The following is a 27,855-nucleotide window of genomic DNA, read 5'->3' on the forward strand; positions in this document are numbered from 1 at the left end:
GCAATATATCAATATGCCTTTCTTGATACTTGCACTATGTACAGTTTTTTTATGAAACAGTTTTGCACATTTACATTTGCACAGTATAAGTTTACATTTTTATTTTGATATGCTTAGAATATCTTGTTTTCCATCCTTTCACCCCCCCCCCCCCCCATCTCCTTTCAAATTGCTGCTGTGGACTGCAAATTTCCCCATTGTGGGACGAATAAAGGTTTTCTGATTCTGATTGATGAGGAACGTAGCCTCCTTCTTTGACCATCTTGAGGAATGATCCCTTGAAGGTGCTTTCTCTGCGATAATTTTACCTAGTTCCTCACCAATTGTGTTCTGTTTAGCTGGGTTGATAGCTTTTTGTATCAAGTGGGCAGATGCCTTGTGCGGGTTATTTTTGGAACCTGATTGATGGGAATTTTAACCTTGCAGTCTACACTCTGCCTTTGAACTATCAAAGCTGAAACGAGTCCAAATTTCACTGGTTTCTATCACGTGGCTTTAACTGAAGACTGGGGGCGGGGAATAAAGGACAAAAAAACGTAGGTTGGCATTTTCTTGAAAGCTAGCTAGCTAACAGATAGCTAGGTAGCTAGCTAGTGATCCACCATGACGCCTATGATGTTGAAAGCAAACACGAAGCTCTCGTATTCATTGACGAAAAGAGATTATTTTTTTTAGAATTCTTTTTTTTACATCACTGTTTTTATACGGATTACAAAATAATTATTAAAAAGTAAAATCCCCCCTAAATAAATAAATGAATAAATAAATACATTTTTTTAAAAAAAGGGGCTTCCTCCCTCCTCCTTCCCCATGCTTGGCTCTCCGCCCTCTAGCGGCAGACAGCTGGCGCCCATTCGGCGTCACCGCTCCGGGCTTGACGCGCTCCTCCGTCCCGCTGTCATCGTGGAACTTCCCTCCGGTCGGATACCGTACTACGACGCGTGGACTCCCGGGGGGAGGCTCTCCTCGGTTCCCCCCCGCCGCCACCGCTTCTTCCGACGCTTCTTTTTCTACCCCCACCCCTCCCGGTGAGATGAGGCGGAGAGAAAAAAGGCTTCTGCAGTTCGCCGGGCTTCTCGTAGCGGCTTTTATCTTCCTCCCCAACGTCGGCTTATGGTCGTTATACCGGGACCGAGTGTTCGACAACCCACCGGACGCGGCAGCGGCGGACGGTCAAGGCGTCGCACCGAAGCTTCAGGTGAGACTAAAGCGACGACGCCATGTTACGCGGACGTACGTCGGTTAATCAATAAACCAACGCGAGGGTGTCCGGAGGTCTTTTAATGTTCATTTTGGGGTCGGCGTAGTTACGAACGCCACTAACGTTTATACCCGCTGACTGTGTGTATGTGCGACGTTAGCCATTTATTTCGTAGCCGCAAAAAGGTGTTTGGTGAGCGGCCCGAGCGACTAGAATGTGTCCGAGGGCCACGTCGCCATCGCGGCGAACGGCGAGTAAAGTTCACCGAGACCGACTTGAGGAAGTTGCTCGTGGTGCGTTCACGGGTTGACCGTTCAACGTACTACCGGCTTTAGTGTTTTTTTTTTTTTGTGGCGACACTTTTTTGGGGCTTGGCCCCAACTCGTCAGCTATCAAAGACAAATATCAGAGACAAATAGATAGCCAGCTAGGTAGCCAGATAATAGATAGCAAATGGATAGAAAATAGATAGCTAGCTAGATCGCAAATAGATAAGGGGATAGCATTTGCCTTTTGTCCATGTTAGCGCTTTGTTCCAGCTTCAGCTGTTGTTAAAACGTTATATAAACCAATGTATTTTGTACAGCCACCCTCATTTCAAGCCCATATAAGAAGAAGATAACTCCAGACCCATATAATTTAGGAATTAACTGTTTTTTTAATGGTGAAAGAAGAGAGTCAAAGGTTTCTTATGCTGCATTAAATGTTTATGTAGTCCTAAAACTCAACATTCTTTGGGTTCTAGAATTTGAGTGATAATGACAAAAACCCTGGCACTGCAGTGGACACATTTTCGCGCATTTCTGGCAGTGAATGAGTTAAGTTTTGCCAAGTTTCCCCCTTCTAAGAGTATGTTTTCTGTATAAGACCGATTTCTGGGTGGGAATTATCATAATAATAATAATAATAACATATTTCATTTGTAAGCACCTTTCAAAACTCTCAAGGTCACTTTACAGTCACTGGATCAGTTTTTCTGTAGGTGAGCAGCGGCAGCCGCATGCGCCAGCATTCACTCAATCCAGAATAACTCAAATAAAAAAAAACTAGCTAGCTAGCTAATGGATAACCAGCCAGCTAGCTAATAGCCAATAGCTAGCCAGCCAACTCGCTAGCTAGCCATTCGATAGCTCATGGAAGAAAAAGGAAAGGAAGATGTAGAAAGAGATAGTCTCACATTTCATGCCGCACGTAAATCCGCTTCAATTCCAAGCCGCGACCGTTCCACATACAATATGGCAGTCGGACATTTTTCATTTGTCATTTGTGCATTCCTGTCAATCCAAGTTGCCATTCATTCACCACGTTGTACTTTCTTTGACATTATTATCTAAATAAAGAACTCCTTGTTCATATAAAAAAAATATTGACATCAGGCGATTGATTGTAAACCCCCCCCCCCCCGCCCCCTTTCACCTCCACCGTGAACCCTCGCTAACCGACAATAGCGCTTCCTCTTATTCAAATCTGCTGAATGGAGGCATTCATTCCATTTGTGTGGCGGCGTCGCGATGTGGCCTGACTGGAATGATTGTTCGCTTTTAAAACGGCTTCTTCCAAAAAAAAACGTTGAATGAGTTGTTATTCCAGTGTGAAATAATTTTAATGATCGGAGGGGGGGGGGGGGGGGGGGGGTTGGGTCGTAGCTAATTTGCTGAGTTTGTTGAGACGCCGCGTTAGCATTCGTCGCGCGTCGCCTCCCGTCGTGTGACTTGTCTGGATTTGATATCTCGCCCTGACAAGCGTCGTAATGAACGGGATTAACGGCGCCGGGAGCCTGTTACGTATTAGCAAACAGCGGCGTAACAGCTGTCGAAGCCACGCACTCATTTAATAAGTCGACGATCGGGAAGATACAGCGCGTATGCAAACACTTTGCTTACTCGCTTTCTGACACCGTTGGGATTTTTGTACATTTTTTCCCCCATTTCAATCATTTCAAGGAACGACGGCATAGTTGTGCGTTAAATAGCTAATAGATAGCCAACAGCTAGCCAGCTAGACAGTTTACAGCCAGTCAGCTAGCTATTTATTTGCGATCATTAGCTAGCCGGCTAGCTATTAGCTGGCTGGCTGTAAGCTGGCTAGCTGTTGGCTATCTATTAGCTATTTATTAGCTATCCATTAGCTAGATGGCTAGCTATTAGCTGGCTGGCTGTTAGCTGGCTAGCTGTTGGCTATCTGTCTATTAGCTAGTTATTAGCTATCCATTAGCTAGATGGCTAGCTACTAGCTGGCTGACTGCTAGCTGGTGACTATCTGGTTATCTATTAGCTATTTATTAGCTATCTGGCTAGCTATTAGCTGTTTAGCTGGCTGGCTGTTAGCTGACTAGCTGTTAGTTGGCTAGCTGTTGACTATCTGGCGCTCTATTAGCTATATATTTGCTAACCATTAGCTAGCTGGCTAGCTTTCTATCTATTTGAGTTACTTCGGGGTGGAGTGAACGCTGGCGCATTTTATCTATTAGTTATCTATTAGCCAGCTAGCTAACTTTCTATCAATGTGAGTTATTCCGGGTTGAGTGAACGCTGGCGCGTGTGGCTGCCGCTGCTCACCCACAGAAAAACTTTCTCCTGTGACTGTAAAGTGACCATGAGAGTTTTGAAAGGCACTTAGAAATGAAATGTATTATTATTATTATTATTATTATTATTATTATTATTATTATTATTATTATTATCATTATGGAAATGTTCAAAAGTTAGAAAAAGGTTACTTATGAAATTAGCTCGCAGGAGGAAAAGTTCAACATATTTTTTTTTGCATAATTTGGAGTAAAAACAAGCAAACTTTAATTTATGCTTGAATATTAAAAACTTAACATAAAATTAGCCTCGGTTAATTCCCATAAATGCCCTTTGGAACGCTTCCAATTTGGATCTTATCCAAAATGGATCATAAAAATAAAAATGTATCAAAATTAAAAATCCACCTCAATGTGACCTTTGCACCTCGGGTTGGGTTATAATTATTATTATTATTATTATTATTATTATTATTATTATTATTATTATTATTATTTTGTTTCTTTCTTTTGTCCAGACTGCCTTTGTTATTGCTACATACTGTATTTGCTATCTATCTATTAGCTTTTACTTCACGATATGGAGGCCACGTAAAAGCTGATAAAACCAGGTAATGATACACGAAAGTACTTGTGGTGTCAATATCGAATATTCAATATTTATATCAAACTGAAAAAAATAAGACAAACCACAACGTCGCAAGATTGACGGTTTTCAAAGTAAATCCGCGCAAATAAATAAACTTGAGTGAATTTTACACAGCAGACGGGGCGGCGTCGGCAATTAATGGAATCACATCAGCTCCCCTATTTTTTTTTTTTTTTAGTCCTGTGAGGTGAAGAGCAATTAGAGAAAAGGATTAAAACTATTAAACGCGGATTAAGGCGGTGGAGTTGATTTTTTTTTTTTTTTTTCTTCTGGCCGCGCCGTTGAAGGGCGGCGAATGGTGACTGAATTCGAAAGTGAAGAAGAAACGAGAAATTGGCCGCGAAAAAAATCATGAAAAATAGCTACTAGCACGCTGGCGCGAATGGCTGCCGCTGCTCACCCGCACAAAAAAATTTTACATGACTGTAAAGTGTCCTTGAGAGTTTTGAAAGGCGCTTATAAATGAAATGTGTCGTATTGTACGTTATTCGGTGAGACACTTTTAGGAAATCAGCAACTCTATTATACGTTGTTCGGTGAGACAATTTTCGGAAATTGCCGACTCTTTTACGATACCTTGTTCGGTGAGACACTTTTCGAAAATTGCAGACTCTTTTAGTATACGTTGTTCAGTGAGACAATTTTCGGAAATTGCCGACTCTTTTACGATACCTTGTTCGGTGAAACACTTTTCGGAAATTGGCAACTCTTATACGTTGTTCGGTGAAACACTTCGGAAATTGCAGACTCTTTTAGTATACGTTGTTCGGTGAGACAATTTTCGGAAATTGCCGACTCTTTTACGATACCTTGTTCGGTGAAACACTTTTCGGAAATTGGCAACTTTTATACGTTGTTCGGTGAGACAATTTTCGGAAATTGGCAACTCTTTTATTATACCTTGTTCGGTGAGACACTTCGGAAATTGGCAACTCTTATACGTTGTTCGGTGAAACACTTTTCGGAAATTGGCAACTTTTATACGTTATTCGGTGAGACACATTTCGTAAATTGCCGACTCTTCTATTATACATTAACAAATTTGCACGTGTACTTCAACCTCCATTTTGTTTCTCTCATTTGTACGCAATCGGACTCCTGGGTCCCGATGGTCGCTAACAAGCATCTGATTTATCCGTTCGACCGTTTCCCGTTTCCGACCGCATTGATTTAGCATTTGGAGGACTTGGCGTTACCCGGGGGAGTCTTGTTCTTGATATTTCCCGGCTCGGGAAAGTGCGACAAAACGACGCTTAGCGGGGATTAGAACCGCGGAGGAAAGTCATTTGCAGATCATTATGTAAGCCACATCTGTCCTGCGCTTTTTTTTTTTTTTGCATCCATACCTGCTAAGCTCAACATCGACTCACTGCAATTTGGCTGGATCGAATTATTAAAAAAATGGGAGGTGCGGGATGGCATGAAAGCCTCCAAACTGCCATTTATTTACGCTCGCAGCGAGTTACGATTCTCTGCAGGCTAAAAGCACCGAAGGCGGCCATCTGTCACGGCCTTTTGTCTAGTCTCCATCGTAGCGCCGATAATGACTTGTGTCGGAAGATGAGAGCCTGCAGAGGGGAAAGGGGGGGGGGGGGGGGGGGCTGCGGGGGGGTGGGGGTTCGCTTCCGCGAAGGTCCCGACGCCTCAAATCTCTACTCGGCCAACCTCGACGTGTACGGCGATGAGTAAAAAAAAAGTAGCTTTGAGCGCTTAGCGCCACGCCAACGCCGGCTGCAGCGCCAACGGCGGATAATTGCATCTCGGCGGCTTTCGGCGGGAAACGAGGGTCTCGCTCGTCTCACCTCGAGCGTCCGCCACTGGCGGGAAGGAGGTGAAGGACAGCCAAAGGTGATGTGAAGAAGTCGGCCAAAATGGGGTCGTATGGTGTTCTCTCGCAAATGTACGAAAGAGCAGTAGGGCCACGTTGAAATATATATTTTTGGAGAGATGGGGTATTATTCTGAAGTTACTTTAAAATCCATTCGATAAAATCGAAGTCACAAATTTGCTAGATTCAAACTGGCAAATTTGCTATATTTTAAAGTCACAAATTTGCTAGATTTCAACTCACAAATTTGCTAGATTCAAACTCGCAAATTTGCTATATTTTAAAGTCACAAATTTGCTAGATTTCAACTCACAAATTTGCTAGATTTAAAGTAACACATTTGCGAGATTTAAAATCACAAATTTGCTAGATTCAAACTCGCAAATTTGCTAGATTTAAAGTCACAAATTTGCTAGATTCAAACTCGCAAATTTGCTATATTTTAAAGTCACAAATTTGCTAGCTTTCAACTCACAAATTTGCTAGAATCAAACTCGCAAATTTGCTATATTTTAAAGTCACAAATTTGCTAGATTTAAAGTAACACATTTGCGAGATTTAAAATCACAAATTTGCTAGATTCAAACTCGCAAATTTGCTAGATTTAAAGTAACACATTTGCGAGATTTAAAATCACAAATTTGCTAGATTCAAACTCGCAAATTTGCTAGATTTAAAGTCACAAATTTGCTAGATTCAAACTCGCAAATTTGCTATATTTTAAAGTCACAAATTTGCTAGCTTTCAACTCACAAATTTGCTAGAATCAAACTCGCAAATTTGCTATATTTTAAAGTCACAAATTTGCTAGATTTAAAGTAACACATTTGCGAGATTTAAAATCACAAATTTGCTAGATTCAAACTCGCAAATTTGCTATATTTTAAAGTCACAAATTTGCTAGCTTTCAACTCACAAATTTGCTAGATTCAAACTCGCAAATTTGCTATATTTTAAAGTCACAAATTTGCTAGATTTCAACTCACAAATTTGCTAGATTTAAAGTAACACATTTGCGAGATTTAAAATCACAAATTTGCTAGATTCAAACTCGCAAATTTGCTAGATTTAAAGTCACAAATTTGCTAGATTCAAACTCGCAAATTTGCTATATTTTAAAGTCACAAATTTGCTAGCTTTCAACTCACAAATTTGCTAGATTCAAACTCGCAAATTTGCTATATTTTAAAGTCACAAATTTGCTAGATTTCAACTCACAAATTTGCTAGATTTAAAGTAACACATTTGCGAGATTTAAAATCACAAATTTGCTAGATTCAAACTCGCAAATTTGCTAGATTTAAAGTCACAAATTTGCTAGATTCAAACTCGCAAATTTGCTATATTTTAAAGTCACACATTTGCGAGATTTAAACTTGCAAATTAGCTCGAGCTAAAGTCATGAATTTGCGAGATTTAAAGTCAAAAATTTTCTCGATTTAAAGTCACAAATTTGCTAAATTTGAAGTCACAAATTTGCTAGATTTAAGGTCACAAATTTGCCAGATTCAAACTTGCAAATTTTGCTAGTTTTAGAGTCACAAATTTGCTAGATTCAAACTCGCAAATTTGCTAGTTTTAGAGTCACAAATTTGCTAGATTCAAACTCGCAATTTTGCTAGTTTTAGAGTCACAAATTTGCTAGATTCAAACTCGCAAATTTGCTAGTTTTAAATCACAAATTTGCCAGATTTAAAGTCACAAATTTTCTAGATTCAAACTCGCAAATTTGCTTAATTCAAAGTCACGAATTTGCCAGATTTAAAGTGACAAATTTCCTAGCTTCGAAGTCACGAATTTGCTAGATTCAAACTTGCAAATTTGCTAGATTTAAAGTTTCAAATTTGCAAAATTGCTTGATTCAAACTCGCAAATCTATCAAATTTGTGACTTCAAATCTAGCAAATATTTGACTTTAAATCGAGCAAATTTGTGACTTTAAATCTAGCAAATTTCCGAGTCTGAATCTAGCAAATTCGTGACTTTAAATGAAGCAAATTTGTGACTTTAAATTTAGCAAATTTGCAAGTTTGAATCTAGCAAATTTGTGACTTTAAATCAAGCAAATTTGCAAGTTTGAATCTAGTAAATTTGTTACTTCAAATCTGGCAAATTTGTGACTTGAAATCTAATCTAATTTCAACCGATTCCACTGCGCTTCCCGTTTTTACGTTCAACGGCCGTCTCCTCCCTATCCCCTAAAATGTGATTGTTTAATTGAAGTAATTTACGATGCTGTAAGCCCGAGGCAAACCATTTCTCATAATGAATGCATGAGGGTGTCGGCCCGCTAGCAAGAAAATCATTTTTTAATTTCATTATTAATTTTTTTGGGGGGTGCAGGAAGAAACATATGTCTTGTATCCCCCCCCCCTCGCGAGCGCATTCAGGTGATCATTCATGGATGACAGCAGTATTACCGGAGCATCCAACCTTGAAATATGAAGGACCACTCTGGAAACTTTCCGTGGGTCTAATCATGTCTGCTGGGGAAAAAAGTGGGGGTGGGGGGTGGATGGAACACAGAATTCAATATGAGCATATATATATACAGGGATACCTTGGCTTACGAACTTAATTGGTTCCCAGAAAGTGTGTGTAAGGCTAAAAGTGTGTATTCCAAACCTTAATTTCCCATAGGAAACCATTAAAATGAGAATAATCCGTTCCCAGGTCCCCATAAAACATATTTTTCGACTAAATAAGCCTTAAAACGACACAATTTGCCTTATTTTATGTATAATAATGTGCTATTGCATTGTATTTAAAGAAATAAACTACTGTATAATAGTCATTCTGGTGTGTGACTCACCCAACATGTCCATTTTTGACAAAAATGGAGGCAAAACTGAACCGAAATGAACTGAAAGTGTTTCCTTGATTGATTTTTTTTTCTTCTGTTGGCCTCACGGTCACGTTAAAAGCGAATGAGAGGACGGCACATAATGGCCAACCCGCTCTTTTCTTGCGCCACCAACACGAAAACACAATTCTGGCTTTCTAAGTGCGCGTGCGTGTGTGATGGCGACTGAGACGGACGGAATTGCCGCAGCATGAAAAGTGCTGCAGAAAAATAGTCCTTCCTTCAAAGACATTTTCAGGCTATTTGTTAGGCTTGCGAAATGGGTGGAAATTGCACGAGAAAAAGGGAATAAAATGCGTGTTGGTCGACATATTGTTGGTCGAAAGGAGAGTCAGCGCACGGTGCCGATGCGCATGTGGAACGGTCGCAGCTTGGAATTGAAGCAATCCACTTCAATTCTAATTATTATTATTATTATTATTATTATTATTATTATTATTATTATTATTATTAACACCAAATCACCTATTCCGCATGCACAAATTGCAAATGGCGGCTTTCCGAGTTCTTTTTGCCCCATTTTAATAATTAATAATAATAATAATAATAATACATTTGATTTATAAGCGCCTTTCAAAACTCTCAAGGTCACTTTACAGTCAAAGGATCAGTTTTTCTGTGGGTGAGCAGCGACAGCCACACGCGCCAGCGTTCACACAACCCGGAAGTAACTCTGATAAAAAGCTAGCTAGCTAATAGATAGCTAATAGATCTAGCTATATAGTCATAATAATAATCCATTTCATTCATAAGCGCCTTTTTAAAACTCTCATGGTCACTTTACAGTCAGAGGATCAGTTTTTCTGTGGGTGAACAGCGGCAGCGTTCACTCAACCTGGAAGTAACTCAAATAGATAGCAAGCTTGCTAGCTAGCGAATAGATGGCTAGTAGCTCGTGAATAGATAGCTAATAGCTTGCGAATAGATAGCTAATAGCTCGCGAATAGATAGCTAATAGCTAGCGAATAGATAGCTAATAGCTCGCGAATAGATATCTAATAGCTAGCAAATAGCTAATACCTAGTGAAGAGATAGCAAATAGGTAGCTAAGAGCTACCTAGCTATATAATAATAATATAGCCAATAGTTAGCTAGCCACATAGCTAGCTCACTAGGTATATAGCTAATAGTTAGCTAGCCAGCTAGATAGATAGCTATATGGTTAGCTTTAAAAAATAAATCAACACTTTTGGTTACTACAGTGGATACGTGAACATGTTTACAAGTTATCATGGACGCACGGAAGGGTTAACTCGAGTGGTTCGGGATCCCTGCGCAAACACTGATTGACACGTGGCCTTTTTGTCATCGGTTAAATGGCTCGCAAAAAAGGCAGCATTAAATTTAATGAGACGGCATTGAAGAGGAAGGGGGGGGCTTTTTCCACATCCCCTCGGTTAGCTTCATCTACACGGAAGAGAAAAGCGTCACGCTCGGTATTTGCGGTAGCGGTTTCGCATGTCGCGGTCTGTTCGCTCGGTCATGCGCACCCCACGGCGGCGCCGCCGCGGCCTTGAATATTCAACGGGGCCTTCAATGGAGCGACTTGGTGGCTTTGGGAACGCAATCAAACTTTCCTCTCTGTGACCTCTACAGGGGGGGGGGGGGGGGATTTTCAGATTAGGACGAGCCTCTCGCAAACGATGGCTGGCTAACCTCATTTCCATTCCGAGGTGGTCGGGTTGGTAATCCGCCCTATGGCGGATTATGTTTGCAATTCAGTCGCGCACGACGAGATTGGTGCCACCGCCGGAGGTTTAGACCTTCAGCAGATGTTGCCCGACATCATACCAAAGATACAGGCTCGGATTTAGCCGTTAGCTTTGCGAATACCTTCCGGGTGATGTAGAAATAACCTTGAATATATATATATATATATATACGTATATATATATATATATATATATATATATATATATATATATATATATATATATATATATATACGTATATATATATTCTTCTTCTTAATAATAATAATAATAATAATACATTTCATTTCTAAACGCCTTTCAAAACTCTCAAGGTCACTTTACAGTCACAGGATAAATTTTTCTGCGGTTGAGCAGCGGCAGCCACACGCGCCAGCGTTCACTCAACCCGGAAGTAACTCAAATAGATAGAAAGCTAGCTAGATAGCAGCATCCACACGCGCCAGCGTTCACTCAACCCGGAAGTAACTCAAATAGATAGAAAGCTAGCTAGATAGCAGCATCCACATGCGCCAGTGTTCACTCAACCCGGAAGTAGTTCAAATAGATAGAAAGCTAGCTAGCTAGATAGCTAATAGATAGATAGTCAGCCAACTAGACCGCTAATAACTAGCAAATAGATAGATAGTCAGCCAACTAGACCGCTAATAGATAACTAACAAATAGTAAATAGATAGCTAGGTAGGTAGCTAGCTAGGGGCAGCCACACGCGCCGGTGTTCACTCAACCCGGAAGTAATTCAAATAGATAGAAAGCTAGATAGCTAATAGATAGATAGTCAGCCAAGTAGACCGCTAATAGATAGATAGTCAGCCAACCAGACCGCTAATAACTAGCTAATAGATAGCTAATAGATAACTAACAGATAGCAAATAGATAGCTAAGTAGGTAGCTTGATAGCTATCTCGACTGTCATGATTTATGATGGAACAGGAATCCTAACCTTGAATTGTTTTCAAAGTTTACTCGAATATTCCAATATTTTTGTCAATGATAAAAAGCATTGTTTTGCAAACGTGTAACATTGAATTATGTCCCACCTGAAACAATTCCGCTCAATTATTTAGGATAATTCCATTGAAAAAAAAAAAAAATGAACGAAAAAGTGCGCCGATAAAAACAAGATGGCGTCCCATCCACTGGAAAGCGTATAACAACGCAACCATTCCGACACGCGATAACAATCTTGGAATATTAGCGCGTATGTGACACTCGCCGCTTTGTTATTCCGCGTCACGTCGTCACCGTCGGGTTTAATAATTCATGCTAATTCATGCCTGCTGCTCGCGCCATTTGTATTTATAGCGTGGGGCGGCTAATTGCCACTTCCTGTCACCACATTATTCCCCCGCTCCGACGCTGTGATCCCGCGCTCGCTATGCTAAACGACATATGTACGCGCCTGTTATTTAGCGCCGTGAAGCCGACGACCCCCTTTTTTTTTTTTAGCGACAAGGATGCTATGTAAATATCGTACAGTGCGAAATCCTGTTTCGCATTGCTATTCACCTGGCGAGGTTCGCCTAGCGTGAAATAGAGGAGTCGACTTTCGCATTATATATTTTTTTTACAAAGTACAATATGGCGGATAAATATCATTTCATACACACAAATAAAACAACACGAATGGCAGGTGTTTTGGTATGTTTTTGTTCAACCGCAACATCGATGAAAAGGTTTGTTTCTAGCCATTATCTGTACTTATTTCAAGGTCTCGGATGTTTCGCTCCTCATCCGAAAAGCTTCGTCAGCGAACAAAGATTTTGCTGGTAGCTCTAACGGGACAATGGAAAATTTATCAAATTCCAGCACGCACTTAGGTGGGTGTTTCTTGGGTAATTTTGGCATCTACAAAATAAAATAAAAAAAAATCAGCATTTTATTTTGTGAAGAATATTTGTATTTTGTTGAAAAAAAATACGCTATTCTTTTGCCCTATTTAAAAATTGCACAAAATCTGAAATGTTTGGTATGTTTTTGTGTAACCACGACATCCATGAAAAGGTTTGTTTAGCTGTCGTCTGTACGTCTTTGAAGGTCTCGGATGTTTCGCTCCTCATTCGAAAAGCTTCGTCAGCGAACAAAGATTTTGCTGGTAGCTCTGGGCAATCAAAAATGGATCAAATTCCAGCACGCGCTTAGGTGACTTTTTTCGACGTCCACAAAAACAAACACAAAAAAATATTTGTCATTTGTTGGAAAAAAAAATACTTTTGTTGGCATATTTAAAAATTGCACTTTGCACAAAATCCAATTTTTTTTTTTTAACTCATTCACTGCCATTCCCGAATTTATTCGGGAATTGAAAATTGACATAATTTTGTCGGGATATATGACCGATTTTTTTTTTCGAGTTTTGTTTTTCATGCTTGGGTGCCGATAAAGTGCTGGTCAGACCTCTGTCAATATTTTTTTTTCCTTCCACAAGGGGCAGCATTTGTCTTTTTTTCCATGCTAGCGCTTTGTTACAACCTCAGCTGTTGTTAAAGCAATAAATCAATCAATATGTATTTTGTCTTATTTTGTATTATCTGCCCCCATTTCAAGCTCAGATAACTCCAGACCCATATAACTTAGGAATTAACTTTTTTTCTGATGAAACAAGAGATTCTAATGTTTCTAACACTGTATTGAATGTTTATGTAGTCCTGAAACTCAATATTCTATGGGCCCGACAATTTGAGTTAAAATGACAAAAACCCTGGCACTGGAGTGTACACATATTTGCACATTGTCTTTTCCAGGTTGTTAGCAAACTACGAAAAAACAATCAAGTGTACAGAAATGGTCCTCAGAGGAAAGACTGGCACGACTATGAAGCCATCAAAAGGGACGCCTCCAGATCTGGTGCGTTTGCTCCACCCACTTCCTGTCATTTGTATCGTCACTTCCTGTTATCTTGTGCGCTAACTAATTGTGTTTGATGGATCCAGGGAACGGCGAGCAGGGTAAACCCTTCCCCCTGACGGACGCGGACCGCGTGGACCAGGCCTACAAGGAGAACGGTTTCAACATTTACGTCAGCGACCAGATCTCCCTCAATCGCTCCATCCCTGATATCCGACATCCCAAGTGCGACCAATCATTATGCTAACTATGATATCAAAATATGTTAGCTCATTGTCCAGGTTTTTTGGACACGTTTCGGAAACGTTCTAGCTGTTGGCTATCGGGAGATCTATATTCACTATTTATTTGCTATCCATTAGCTAGCTAGCTATTAGCTTTCTAGCTGTGTGGCTGGCTATCTGGCTATCTATTAGCTATTTATTCGCTATCCAATAGCTGGCTAGCTAGCTAGGTTTTTTAGACGAACGTTCGAGCTGTTAGCTATCTGGAGATTACTGTATATTCGGTATTTATTTACTATCCATTAGCTAGCTAGCTATTAGCTATCTAGCTGACTGTAAGCTGACTGGCTAGCTGCTGGCTATCTGGCTATCTATTAGATATTTATTCGCTATCCAATAGCTGGCTATCTTGCTAGCTTTCCATCTATTTGAGTTACTTCTGGGATGAGTGAACGCTGGCGGGTATGTCTGCCGCTGCTCACCCACAGAAAAACTGACTGTAAGGTGACCTTGAGAGTTTTGAAAGGCGCTTAGAAATGAAATTTATTATTATTATTATTATTATTATTATTATTATTATTATTATTATTATTATAACTAGCTTCCTCGCTGCTGTATTAATTGATTTTAGCTTACTTACTGTGAATAGCAAGCTTGCTAGCTCAAAAGCTAGTTATTGCGCTAACAGCTAACCGTACCAAACTGTATACATCGCTATTAAAGTTAGCGACTTAGTATTTTCACTAGTTATGTACCGAACACGCTAATTATTGATTGTTTTGACTTCAAGATGGCGCCGCGAGAGTAGCTACCTTCACAGCAGCTCCTGAATTTTTTTTTTTTTTTTTTACTTGTTCTTTTCCTTTCCGATTCATTTCTTCACTTTGCTGCTGTGAAATGTACATATTTTTACACTGTATGATGAATCAGAATCAGCTTTATTTATTAATAACGTGAAAGACGAAGAAGAAATGTGTGATTACATGTATGAGCATTTTTATGATTAGCATAAGCAGTCATCATTGTCATCATAATCAATGTAACATAAGCAAAAGTATGACAACTAAAAAAAAATCAACCTAACAGAAGTCGCTGAAAAAGGTAGTGAGCAGGGTGCCGAGGGTCCAGTAGGATGTTCTTGTCTGGATAATAAAGGCTAATCTGATCTATATTATTTTGGTAGATAATAATATATCGAGTGAGCTAAATGTTTGCTAACAGTACCAACAAAACAAGACTTTTTGAGCAGATTTTCCAATAAATCCGATGTTTTTTTTTTTTTTTTGTCGCTAGCTGTAAATGGAAGCTGTACGCCGAGAAGCTCCCGAGCACCAGCATCATCATCCCTTTCCACAACGAGGGTTGGTCGTCGCTGCTGAGGACCGTCCACAGCGTCCTCAACCGCTCGCCTCCGCAGCTCATCGCCGAAATCATCCTGGTGGACGACTTCAGCGATAAAGGTCAGGAAAATGAAAAAAAAAAAACAAACGCTAACACGGTACGAGGCCTTCGCTGATGACGGGAACAATGTAGCGATTTTTGCCATCTTTGTGTATGGATACATTTAAACAAAACTGTATTCCGGTACATTCCGGTCTTTTTTTAAAAATGTATTCATTTATTTTGATGCTTATCAAACGAACGAGCTAATTGTGTTTTGTCAACATTGCGTGCTAGCGCGTGTTAGCGCGTGTCACTTTCACTGTATGTTCTGATACATTTACTCGCCTATTTCAAAAAAATATATATTTATTTTGATGGCTAACAAACGAACAAGCTAATTGTGTTTCATTAATTTTGCGTGCTAGCGCGTGTTAGCACCTGTCACTTTCTCGTTTCTTGATGTAACAAGAACAGAAAATACTTTGTGTGTTCTGATACATTTACTCGCCTATTTAAAAATATATATATTTATTTTGATGGCTAACAAACGAACAAGCTAATTGCGTGTCATTAACATTGCGCGCTAGCGTGTGTTAGCATGTGTAACTCTCCCATTTCTTGACGTAACAAAACAGAAAAAAACGTGCGTTTTGAACTGTGTGTTCCGATACATTTACACGCCTTTAAAAAAAAAAAGTATTTATTTTGATAGTTAGAAAACGAATGAGCTAATTGCGTTTCGTTAACATTGCATGCTAGCACATGTTAGCGTGTGTAACTATCGTTTCTTGACCTAACAAGAACAGAAAAAACATTGCGTGTTCTGATACATTTTTTAAAAAAGTATTTATTTATTATGATGATTATCAAACGAATGAGCTAATTGCGTTTTGTTAACATCGCGTGCTAGCGCGTGTAACTCTCCCGTTTGTTAGCGTAGCAAGAACAAAACAAAGTGTGTTCAAATACATTTACTCTGCTTTTTAAGAAAATATATTTCATTATTTTGATGGTTATCAAATGAACTAGCTAATTGTGTTTCGTTAGCATTGCATGTTAGCACGTGTAACTCTCTCGTTCCTTGACCAAGCAAGAACAAAAAAAAAAACTTTGTGTGTTCCCATACATTTAAACGCACGATAAACGTATCGGGGGGTGGGGGGGTACATTTGTTGATTGCGGATGAAATCCAAACGGCGTGACTTTAGCATCGCTAGCCGCGGGGAGTACCCTGAAATTGTTCATCTCCTTTCATCAAAATGCTGCTTTCATCACGTTCGCAGCAATCCCCCTCCCTCATAGTTTCTTCATGCTGCGTGTGAAAGGGGGTTGAGGAGGGGTATCAGGGTGGAGGGTCTTAAAATTCCCTCCAGATCGGCTTATATCATCACAGGCTCTCCCTCTGCGTTTTTTTTAAATTATTTTTTAAATGACGCTTGCAGAAAAGCAGCTTCAAAATACTCCCCGCTTGGCAGCCTGCTAGCGTGCTAGCGTGTGTGTGTGTGTGTGTGTGTTGCGCAGTATGTGCGGCATATTTTGAAGGAATAAATTAGCAGCTCGGCTTTTTTGGTGATGCGCCAGTAGGCCTTGGCGGGAAGTCATCCAGCCGGTTTGACAAGCAAAAGTGCGCCGGCGCTTTAATGGATTCCGCTAAGAGATGACGGCTAATTGAATCGCTCGCCAAAAAAAAAGGAATCGGCACAAAATGAGGCTTCGTGAAGCACTTGTGATGTTTTTTTGGATTAGCCTTTATTCGTCTTGCATTGGCTGCCATTCACCTAATTCATTACGTGCATGGCATTAGCATTGCTAGCTAATGCCTCCCAATATGTTTAATAATAATAATAATAATAATACATTTCATTTCCAAGCACCTTTCAAAGCTCTCAAGGTCACTTTACAGTCACAGGATCAGTTTGTCTGTGGGTGAGTAGCAGCAGCCACACGTGCCAGCGTTCACTCAACCTGGAAGTAACTCAAATAGAAGGAAAGCTAGCTAATAGATAGCATATAGATAGCTAGCTAGCTAGGTAGCCAGCTCGATAAGTACTTAGCAAATAGATATCAAATAGATAGCTAGCAAGGTAGCCAGCTAGATAGCGAGCTAGGTAACCAGCTAGATAACTAGTTAGCAAATATCGGAAAATATTTATTATTAAAATAGATAGCTAGCAAGGTAGCCAGCTAGATAGCTAGCTAGATAGCCAGTTGTGTCATATTTTCAATTCCCGAATAAATTTGTGAATGAGTTAGCAGGTGCAGTAAATGAATCGGGTGCTTCAACCTGCTTCATGTCACTCTTGCGTGAAAATACTTGTCACACGATCGGTTATTTTGTGGGTGAGCAGCGGCAGCCACACGCGCTAGCGTTCACTCACCCCGGAAGTTACTCAAATAGATAGAAAGCTAGCTAGCTAATAAATAGCTAATAGCTATCTAGCTCGCTAGCTAGCTATCTAATAAATAGCTAATAGCTATCTAGCTATATAGCTAATAGATATACAGATAGATCGATAGCTAGCCAGATAGATACTTATCTAGCCAGATAGATAACAAGCTAGCTATCTAGCAAGCCAACTATATATCTGGCTGATATGAGTGACATGGAGCCACTTTTTTGTCCCCCATCGCCACTCCAAATGTCAACGTGACCCCGTCAACGTCATTTGACGCTTCCTCCGTTAGCCGCGTCGCTAATCCGTTTCCGATAAAGCGAACCGTCGCTGAACCACTCCTGTGTGCCAGCGATGTTTACGTATGCGTTTTTTTTTTTTTTTCTTTAATGGCTTCCACTTGGATGCCTTTCAGTCTCCCCGACGTCCAACGAGAGCAGTAAAAAGTAACAAAAATAAAAATAAAATCAGCAGATTGCAGAAAAGTTTGCGGCTGAGCTGTGATGTGGAAGGCCAAAAGGGGGAGATTTTAAGTTTGGAGCAGGTGGTGCCGACAGATGTCTTATTTAATGAGGATAGTTAGCGCTTTCCATCTTTTTTCTAACGGGAGCGCAAGGACTGATGTTGCTTTTGACGTTTTTAGCTTTCTTCGCACTTTGGCAAATTATTTTTTTTTGTTGACAGGCGTTTTCTTTGGTATATTTTTTTCTATTTTTGCATTAGATTGCATTAGTCTTTATTAGTTAGCTATTAGCTGTCTAGCTGACTGGCTGTAAACTGGCTAGCTCTTGGCTATTTGGCTGTCTATTAGCTATTTATTTGCTATCCATTAGCTAGCTAGCTATTAGCTGTCTAGCTGACTGGCTGTAAACTGTCTACCTATTGGCTATCTGGCTATCTATTAGCTATTTTTTTGCTATCCATTAGCTAGCTAGCTAGCTGACTGGCTGTAAACTGTCTAGCTGTTGGCTATCTAGCTATCTATTAGCTATTTATTTTCTATCCATTAGCTAGTTAGCTAGCTAGCTATTAGCTGTCTAGCTGACTGGCTGTAAACTGTCCAGCTGTTGGCTATCTGGCTATTTATTAGCTATTTATTTGCTATCCGCTAGCTAGCTAGCTATAAACTGTCTAGCTGGCTAGCTTTTGTTATTTTCTATCGATTAGCTAGCTAGCTTTCTATCTATTCTTTCACATCTTTCTATCACAGAAAAACTTGTGACTGTAACGTGACCTTGGGAGTCTTGAAAGCCGCTTATAAATTAAATGTATTATTATTATTATTATTGGTTTGTTTATTATTAACTATTTTTATGTATTTATTTATTTGTTTATTTTTTTCATTATTTATTAAGTATTTTTTTCATTATTTTTTTCATTATTTATTAAGTATTTTTATGTTTTTGCATATTTATCTATTGAGTATTTTAATGTAGTTTTATGTATTTTTATGTATTTGGGTATTTATCTATTAAGTATTTTTTTTTCTTTATGTGTTTGTTTATTTATTATTTCCGCAAATGAGCCATTTTGTTTTAAAGTAGACCATTTTTGCTCATTCTTCTAATAACAGTCGCTATCCCTCAAATCCCCTGCAGAGCACCTGAAATCAGCTCTGGATGAGTACATGATCCGCTTACCCAAAGTTCGCATCCTGCGAAGCAAGAAGAGAGAAGGTCTGATCCGTACTCGTCTGCTGGGCGCCTCCGCCGCGAAGGGCGAGGTCATTACCTTCCTGGACTCTCACTGCGAGGCCAACGTCAACTGGCTTCCGCCACTACTCGGTGAGGAACGGAAAATTCCACTTGATTGCGGCGGCCATTTTTGTTCACCAAGTATTTTTTTGTGCGTGTCAGACCGAATCGTCCAGAACCGCAAAACCATCGTATGCCCGATGATCGACGTGATCGACCACGACAATTTCGGCTACGCGACGCAATCGGGCGACGCCATGCGGGGTGCTTTCGACTGGGAAATGTACTACAAGCGTATCCCCATCCCCGCCCGCCTTCGCAAGGATGACCCCAGCGAGCCCTTTGAGTGAGTTTCCGGGAGGTGTGGGGGGAGGGGACGGGGTTTCCTTCGTCGAATGGGAGTCGCAAATACTGTCGTGAGATTGACCAAGCTTAAAAAAAAAAAAACATATTAATAATAATGATCCGTCATGCTTCCACCTCAATATCAAACGTGCAGAAATAGAAAGCATCAAGTCGGCCATTTCTAATTAAATCGACACTGCGGGCCATTGAGTCAACCCCCCTTTGAGTGTGATGACACTTGATGGTGAGGAAGCATCCCGCCGGGAGAAGTGACGTGCGTTCTTGGAGATGTCAGACGCGATTGCCCTCCAGACGGATCTGTCAAAATAACAGCCGGCGGCTAGCGCAAGATGCTAACGTGGCGGTCCGTGTCGTCGCTATTGAGTGGACTTAAATCAATGCCACATACACAAACTGACTGCTGGGGGTTTGTTTATTTATTCAGTCATTTCATTTTATGGATCTATTTGTGTATTTGTTTATATGTATATTTATTAGTTTGTTTATTATTAATTATTTTGGCTTTTTTTTGTTTAATATTAAGATTTATTTATTTGTTTGTTTGTTTGTTTGTTTATTTGTTTATTCATTCATTATTTATTAAGCATTTTTATGAATGAATTTATTTATTATATAATAAATATTTTTATGTATTTATTCATTTGTTTATTTGTTTTAATATTTATTCATTATTTTTATGTTTTTGTATATTTATTTATTTGAGTATGTTATGTATTTATTTGGATTGGATTGGATTGGATTTGCCTTTATTAGTCTCGCAGTGGAGAAATTTACATTTCACAGCAGCAAAGTTATGAAAAGTTAAGTTATAAAGTTATGATTTTTATGTATTTGCATATTTATAAGTATTTTTTTTCTTTATGCATTTATTATTTCTTACAAATTTTCTTACAATTGTTTTGTATTATATTTCGTACACATTTTTGTTATTATTTATTTATGTATTTATTGTTTCTATAAGGTCTCCGGTGATGGCCGGCGGGCTGTTCGCCATGGACAGGAAGTGGTTCTGGGAGCTGGGAGGCTACGACGCCGGTTTGGAGATCTGGGGCGGCGAGCAGTACGAGATCTCCTTCAAGGTGAAAAAAAAAAAAAAAAAAAAAACACTTCCTGTTTCCACATTCGGAACAATGTGTGGAAAGGTCACATGACTGACATCCTTGAAAGTTGACGTCTCCATTATAATGGGATCAAGATAACCCTAGGAGGATAAAGAATATATTCCAATGAGTATTGCCTCTTTGTCTTCTGTCGACATGAGTTGCTGCACCATTTGTGTCCAAATAGCTAGTTAGTTCATGGTTTGTAATGGCTGCATGATAGGTACGATAATTTCTCGTTAAAAAAAAGAGCATTTATAAACAACTCAAAATGGTTGCATTCAGGTATGGATGTGCGGCGGGCGCATGGAAGACATCCCGTGTTCCCGGGTGGGACACATCTACAGGAAGTACGTCCCCTACAAGGTGCCTGGAGGTGTTAGCCTTGCCAGGGTGAGTCAAATTTCGATTCTTAGCGCAAATTTAAGATTAGCGCGGGTGGCAAGTGTCAAGAAAAACAAAATGGCAGCAGTGCCTACAAGGAGACACTCTAAAATGGCCGACACACACAGAAATTTTGTTGGACTTGGGGAATAAAAATAGGACAATAATCACATAATAATAATAATAATAATAATAATAATAATAATAATACATTTAATTTATAAGCGCCTTTCAAAACTCTCAAGGTAAGGATAAGTAAATCAAATATATAGATAGCTAGCTAGCTAGCTAAGAGTTAGCTAATCATCACTCAACCCGGAAGTAACTCAAATAGATAGAAAGCTAGCTAGATAAGAGTTAGCTAATAATCAGTCAAGCCGGAAATAATTCAGATAGAAAGCTAGCTAGCTAAGAGTTAGCTAATAATCAGTCAACTCGGAAGTAATTCAAATAGATAGAAAGCTAGCTAAGAGTTAGCTAATAATCACCCAACCCTGAAGTAACTCAAATAGATAGAAAGCTAGCTAGCTAAGAGTTAGTGAATAATCAGTCAACCCAGAAGTAACTCAAATAGATAGAAAGCTCGCTAGATAAGTTAGCTAATAATCAGTCAACCCTGAAGTAACTCAAATAGATAGAAAGCTAGCTAGCTAAGAGTTAGCTAATAATCAGTCAACTCTGAAGTAATTCAAATAGATAGAAAGCTAGCTAAGAGTTAGCTAATAATCACTCAACCCTGAAGTAACTCAAATAGATAGAAAGCTAGCTAGCTAAGAGTTAGTGAATAATCAGTCAACCCAGAAGTAACTCAAATAGATAGAAAGCTCGCTAGATAAGTTAGCTAATAATCAGTCAACCCAAAAGTAACTCAAATAGATAGAAAGCTAGCGAGTTAAGAGCTAGCTTACAATCACTCAACCCGGAAGTAACTCAAATAGATACAAAGCTAGTTAGCTAAGAGTTAAATTATAATCATTCAACCCGGAAGTAACTCCAATAGATAGAAAGCTATCTAGCTCAGAGTTAGCTAATAATCAGTCAACCTGGAAGTAATTGAAATAGATAGAAAACTAGCTAGCTAGCGAAGACTTAGCTAACAATCACTCAACCCATGCACACTTGCAGCCCACAACGAGACCTCCTCGCCATTAGTGGGCGCCATTTTCCTCACCGTGATTACATCGCCGTTTATTGGTCTTCTTCTTCTTCTCTCCAGAACCTGAAGCGCGTCGCCGAGGTGTGGATGGACGAGTACGCCGAGTACATCTACCAGCGCCGCCCCGAGTACCGACACCTGTCGGCGGGCGACATGACGGCGCAGAAGGAGCTTCGTAGCCGCCTAGCGTGCAACGATTTCAAGTGGTTCATGAGCCAAGTGGCTTGGGATCTCCCCCGGCACTACCCGCCCGTGGAGCCCCCCGCCGCCGCTTGGGGCGAGGTACAGCAGCGCCGTTTTGGGGTTGTTGTTTTTTTGTATTGCCATCGGCTGTCTTGTGACTCTCGGTTCTTGCCGTGTTTGGTTCGTTACAGATCCGAAACGAGGCTAGCGGCCTGTGCGTGGAGGCCAAGCAATTTGTGTCGGGAACCCCCGTACGATTGGAAAATTGCGGCAAGGCGGGGGGAGAGCTCAGCTGGAGTCACGGACAGGTCAGCGCAAAATAAAATAACCATTTATTTACTTATTTACTTATTTATTTATTGTGGGTGAGGCGTTATTGCTTATGTCATACATACATTCCTGTTTCAATGCTTTTGTGGGGTCAGACACATATTCCTGTTTCAATGCTTTTGTGGGGTCAGACACATATTCCTGTTTCCATCCTTTTGTGAGGTCACACATATATTCCCGTTTTAATGCTTTTGTTGGGTCACACATTCCTTTTTAAGGCTCTTGTGGGGACACAGATATATTCCTGTTTTAATCTTTGTGTGGGGTCACATACATATTCTTGTTTTATTGGGATTGTGAGGTCACACACAAATTCTTGTTTTAAAGCATTCGTGGGGCCACACAAATTCTCGTTTTAACCATTTTGTGAGGTCCCACACAGATTCCCGTTTTCGTCCTTTTGTGGTGTCACACACAGATTCTTGCTTTTGCTCTGTTGTGGGGTCACACAGATTCCTGGTTTTTCAATTTTGTGGGCTCACACAGAAATTCTTGTTTTACCGATTTTGTGGGGTCATACAATGTTCCTGTTGTTTTGTCTTTGTGGGGTCACACTCATATTCTTGTTTTAATGATTTTTTGGGGGGTCACACACAGATTCCTGTGTTATGCTTTTGTGGGGTCACACATATTCCTGTTTTGTCATTTTTGTGGGGTCACATACATATTCTTGTTTGAAGGCTTTTGTGGGGGTCACAAAAATTCCTGTTTTGATTATTTTTGTGAGGTCTCACACACTTTCCTGTTTTAGTGTTTTTGTGAGGTCTCACGCACACACCTTCGTGTTTTTTTTTTTTTTTCTTTTGTGGGGTCACGCACACACAAATTCCTGTTTCAATGCCTTTTTGGGGTCTCACACACACACACACACACACACAAATTCCTGTTTTGTTACTTTTGTGAGGTGACACACACACATTTTCAGCGCTATGCATTTTTACACGCTCCCGTAGGAGTGTGTTTGTTGTGTTGAGATGTGTAATCCGGGTTTCTAGAAGCGGCCTAATGGATTGCGCGTCGTCGCCTTTTGTTTCCGTGGCAACGTCGTTGGGAGGGGGGGGGGGGGCTTCTCTGACACCTTAATTGCTTCCAAGCGCCATCCTGTTGTTGTTTTTTGTCGATTGTGACGGTTGGACACCCTCGTTGTGGTCCCGTCTTGGCAGGTGTTCACGTTTGGTTGGCGCGAGGACATCCGGGTTGGCGACCCCATGCACACCAAAAAGGTTTGCTTTGACGCCGTCTCCCACAGCAGCCCCGTCACCCTCTACGACTGTCACGGCATGAAGGGCAACCAGCTGTGGCGCTACCGCAAGGTACAAAAAAAAATGACTTTTTTTAATTAATTAGTTAATTAAAATTACAATCACATATTACATACTTAGCTAGCAATGCTAATGTGCTAACGTTGAATAATAAGTCATTCGCTGCAATTCCCGAATTTGTTCGGGGATTGAAAATATGACGTGGAGCACCATTCCCAAATTTGTGAGTTTTAGTTTTTCTTCTTTGGGTGCCGATAAAGCGTTGGCCATGGCCTCTGGCAATGTTTTCCACAAGCACCCCTTTCTAATAATACTACTACTAATAATAATCATCATCATCATCATCATAATCATAATCCATTTCATTTCTAAGCGCCTTTCAAAACTCTCAAGGTCACTTTCCAGTAACGGGATAAATTTTTCTGTGGGTGAGCAGCGGCAGCCACACGCGCCAGCGTTCACTCAACCCGGAAGTAACTCAAATATATATAGATAATTAACAGATGGCAAATAGATAGCTTGATAGCTAGCTCGACTGTCATTCGGAAAAAAGTAACTTGACCTCTGACCCCCCTACCCCCAATAGGATAAGAGCCTGTACCAGCCGATTAGCAACAGCTGCGTGGACGGCAACGCGGCCGAGCGCCGCCTCTTCATGGCCACGTGCGACTCGTCCTCCCCCAGCCAGCGTTGGTTCTTCGGCAACGTCAACGCCACCGTCCTGGAGCGCTTCAACCGCCGCGCCGCCGATTGAACACCCACCCGGTAACGCACTCTGATTGGCCCTCGCCCAAGGTGGGCGGTGCCCCAATCTCAGTTGAAGTCATGTGACGCCTTTTTACCCCGCCCCTCTTCTTTCTTTTCCTGCCTTTTCTTCACCACCAAGTTCCGTATCTCATCCCCTTTGACTCTGCCCCGCCCCCTTTTAGCCCCGCCCCCTTCGCTGCTTCACCAAAGTCATGGGGAAGCCAGGCAGAAACCCCCCCCCCCCCCCCCCCTCACCTGAAATAATAATCATACATTTCATTTATAAGCGCCCTTTCAAAACTCTCAAGGTCACTTTACAGTCACTGGATATTTCTTTTCTGGGTGAGCAGCGGCAGCCACACGCGCCAGCGTTCACTCAAACCCGGAAGTAACGTGGTCATCATAAGAAAACCTTTATTTGTCTTACCCAATGACACAATTTACAGCAGTGAAATAATCCACATCCAAAATTTTGAAAATGTGAAAAATCCTTGAAATTTTATTTGCCCAAATTTTGAAAATTAGAAAAATCCTTGAAAAATTATTTGCCAAAATTTTGAAAATTATAAAAATCCCTGAAAATTTATTTGCCAAAATTTTGAAAATTATAAAAATCCCTGAAAAATTATTTGCCACATTTTTGAAAATTACAAAAATCCTTGAAAACGGTTTGCCAAAATTTTGAAAATTAGAAAAATCCCTGAAAAATGATTTGCCAAAATTTTATAATAATAATAATAATAATAATACATTTCATTTGTAAGCGCCTTTCAAAACTCTCAACGACACTTTACAGTCACAGGATATTTTTTCTGCGGGTGAGCAGCGGCAGCCACACTCACTCACTCACTGCTTTTGAAAATGAGAAAATCCCTAAAAAATGACTTTCCAAAATGCTGAAAATTCTAAAAATCCCAGAAATTACCCTCACTTTCCTATTTTTTTTTTTATTTGTTTATTTTTTTATCATTTCTTGACAGTCTCGAAGTCAGCAGTCGCTGAAAGCCCCCCCCCCTCCCCCTCCGTCACGGGCGGATGAGCGTAGCATCGCCCCGTCCTGCTCGGCTTGCCATGTGATTGGCAGGTGGGTCGGTGGTGACCCGAGAGGGGAATGGGGTCATAGTGGGGGGGGGGTGCGGGGGCTACTCTAATGCACTTGTGATAAACTTGAATGAAATCTTGGTGCCTTGTTCAACTTTTTAGCTGTTTAGGGGAGTTGTGAGTGAAAATGTTCCTTTCGCAATCATGATTTTTGTCTTGTGGTCCAAAATGAAATGGAAGAAAAGTACTTTTTTGGGGGGGTGGGGGTTGTAAATCTTCATATGCATTTTCGGCCCAATCTGATCCACATGTCAATCAAAAAAAAACAGTTGTACAGTGATACCTCGGCTTACGAACGCTTTAGCTAATGAACCTTTTACCACATGGAGCGCCACAATGGCTGCCGGACTACTTTTCCACACCCCCTCTGTTTGACTGCAGACGTGGTTTGTTATCAAGTGGAGTACTTTTGCTATTATGGGACTGAAAAAGACCCCACCACAGGCTAGTCTTCAGCCGAAGAGGACACAGAAGAAGGAAATCATCGACGAGGTGTGCGTTTGTGTGACTAACGTCCCAGTACCAGTATGCTAAATCGACCATTGCTACGTGTCGCTAATGGTGTTTCAGGCAATAGAAGAGGTTGAAAGTTTTCTGTTAATTTAGATTAACGAAAAGCAGCTAGCAGGGGACAGTATGATTGTGGGTATTGTTGCTGAGGAAGCATGGAAACTCTGATATTATCAAGAGGTAACTACATTAACAACCATCACAAAGGTAAATAAATCGACTTTATTATACCGTAGAGTTTATTTCTTTAATTACAATACAATAACACAATTATTATACATAACATAAGGTATATTTTGTGTAGTTTTTAAGGCTTATTTAGTAGAAAATTATGTTTTATGGGGACCTGGGAACGGATTATTCTCATTTTAATGGTTTCCTATGGGAAATTAATGTTTGGAAGACACACTTTTCGCCTTACACTTTTTTTGGAACCGATTAAGTTCGTAAGCTGAGGTATCACTGTATTTGTTGATGTTTTTTTTTTTTTAATTTTGCACATTTTGCTCCGCCTACTTTCTGCCAGACATTTTTAAGGCAGCGCGATCAGGAGCCATTTTGCAGCAAAAAAACGGGGGAAGGGTTGTTTTTAAATCTGTTTTTTTTTCTGAAAAGAGAGAATATTTGTTCAGTTTTTAATATTGAGACTTGTGTCCTAGTTTTGACCGACATGCACTCCTAATTTCCACGTCAGTTGACTAAACTGGCGAATTATTATATTAGAATTTTATTCTCACTTTTCCATTTCATACAGTTTTCATTTATGGACACTCCCTAAAAAAATCATCCTTAATTTTGCCCATTTTTAATTTTCATTCAACAAATTCCTGCCAACTGTCTGTTTTGTACGACGTGAATGAAATGGTCTCCATTTTTCTACCGTATTTGTGGTTTGGAGGGAGGGGGTGTTGAAAAAAAACTTTATTTAGGTATTTAACAGAGCGTAGAATGAAACTGGAATTGTATGATATTTTTACTGCGATTGTAAATAAATAAATAAAACCAACAATTCAAAGGCTTTTTCTGTATTTCAACCAAAAATAATAATGAAAAATATTCACGGTAAAATTGTGTGTGGGTCACTTTACAGTCACAGGATAAGTTTTTCTGCGGGTGAGCAGCGGCAGCCAAACACGCCAGCGTTTACTCAACCCCGAAGTAATTCAAATAGATAGAAAGCTAGCTAGCTAGCTAATGGATACCAGATAAATAGCTAATATATAGCCAACAGCTAGCCAGCTAGACAGTTTACAGCCAGTCAGCTAGACAGCTAATAGCTAACTAATAATAGCTATATTATTATACATTATATTACTGTATAACTAATAGCTAGCCACCTAGCTAATGGATAGCTAATAAAGCGCTTTAACAACATCTGAAGCTGTAACAAAGCGC

General features: G+C 40.2%; 1 protein-coding gene across 1 annotated transcript; it reads left to right on the forward strand.

Annotated features, from left to right (window-relative positions):
* The first annotated feature begins 834 nt into the window (after nucleotides 1–834).
* LOC148886820 (polypeptide N-acetylgalactosaminyltransferase 10-like) lies at nucleotides 835–27,469 on the forward strand. The gene is made up of 12 exons (XM_089017095.1): nucleotides 835–1,198; nucleotides 13,525–13,627; nucleotides 13,714–13,852; nucleotides 15,145–15,311; nucleotides 19,226–19,411; nucleotides 19,484–19,667; nucleotides 20,649–20,766; nucleotides 21,073–21,180; nucleotides 22,388–22,609; nucleotides 22,702–22,818; nucleotides 24,004–24,153; nucleotides 24,689–27,469. The coding sequence occupies exons 1-12, from the start codon at nucleotides 1,034–1,036 to the stop codon at nucleotides 24,854–24,856; spliced, it is 1,827 nt and encodes a 608-aa protein (XP_088873221.1). The 5' UTR covers nucleotides 835–1,033; the 3' UTR covers nucleotides 24,857–27,469.
* Nucleotides 27,470–27,855: the final 386 nt, after the last annotated feature.

Source organism: Hippocampus bargibanti, linkage group LG16, assembly GCF_051943395.1.
Source record: "Hippocampus bargibanti isolate YZ-2025 linkage group LG16, ASM5194339v1, whole genome shotgun sequence".
Taxonomy (NCBI): Eukaryota; Metazoa; Chordata; class Actinopteri; order Syngnathiformes; family Syngnathidae; genus Hippocampus; species Hippocampus bargibanti.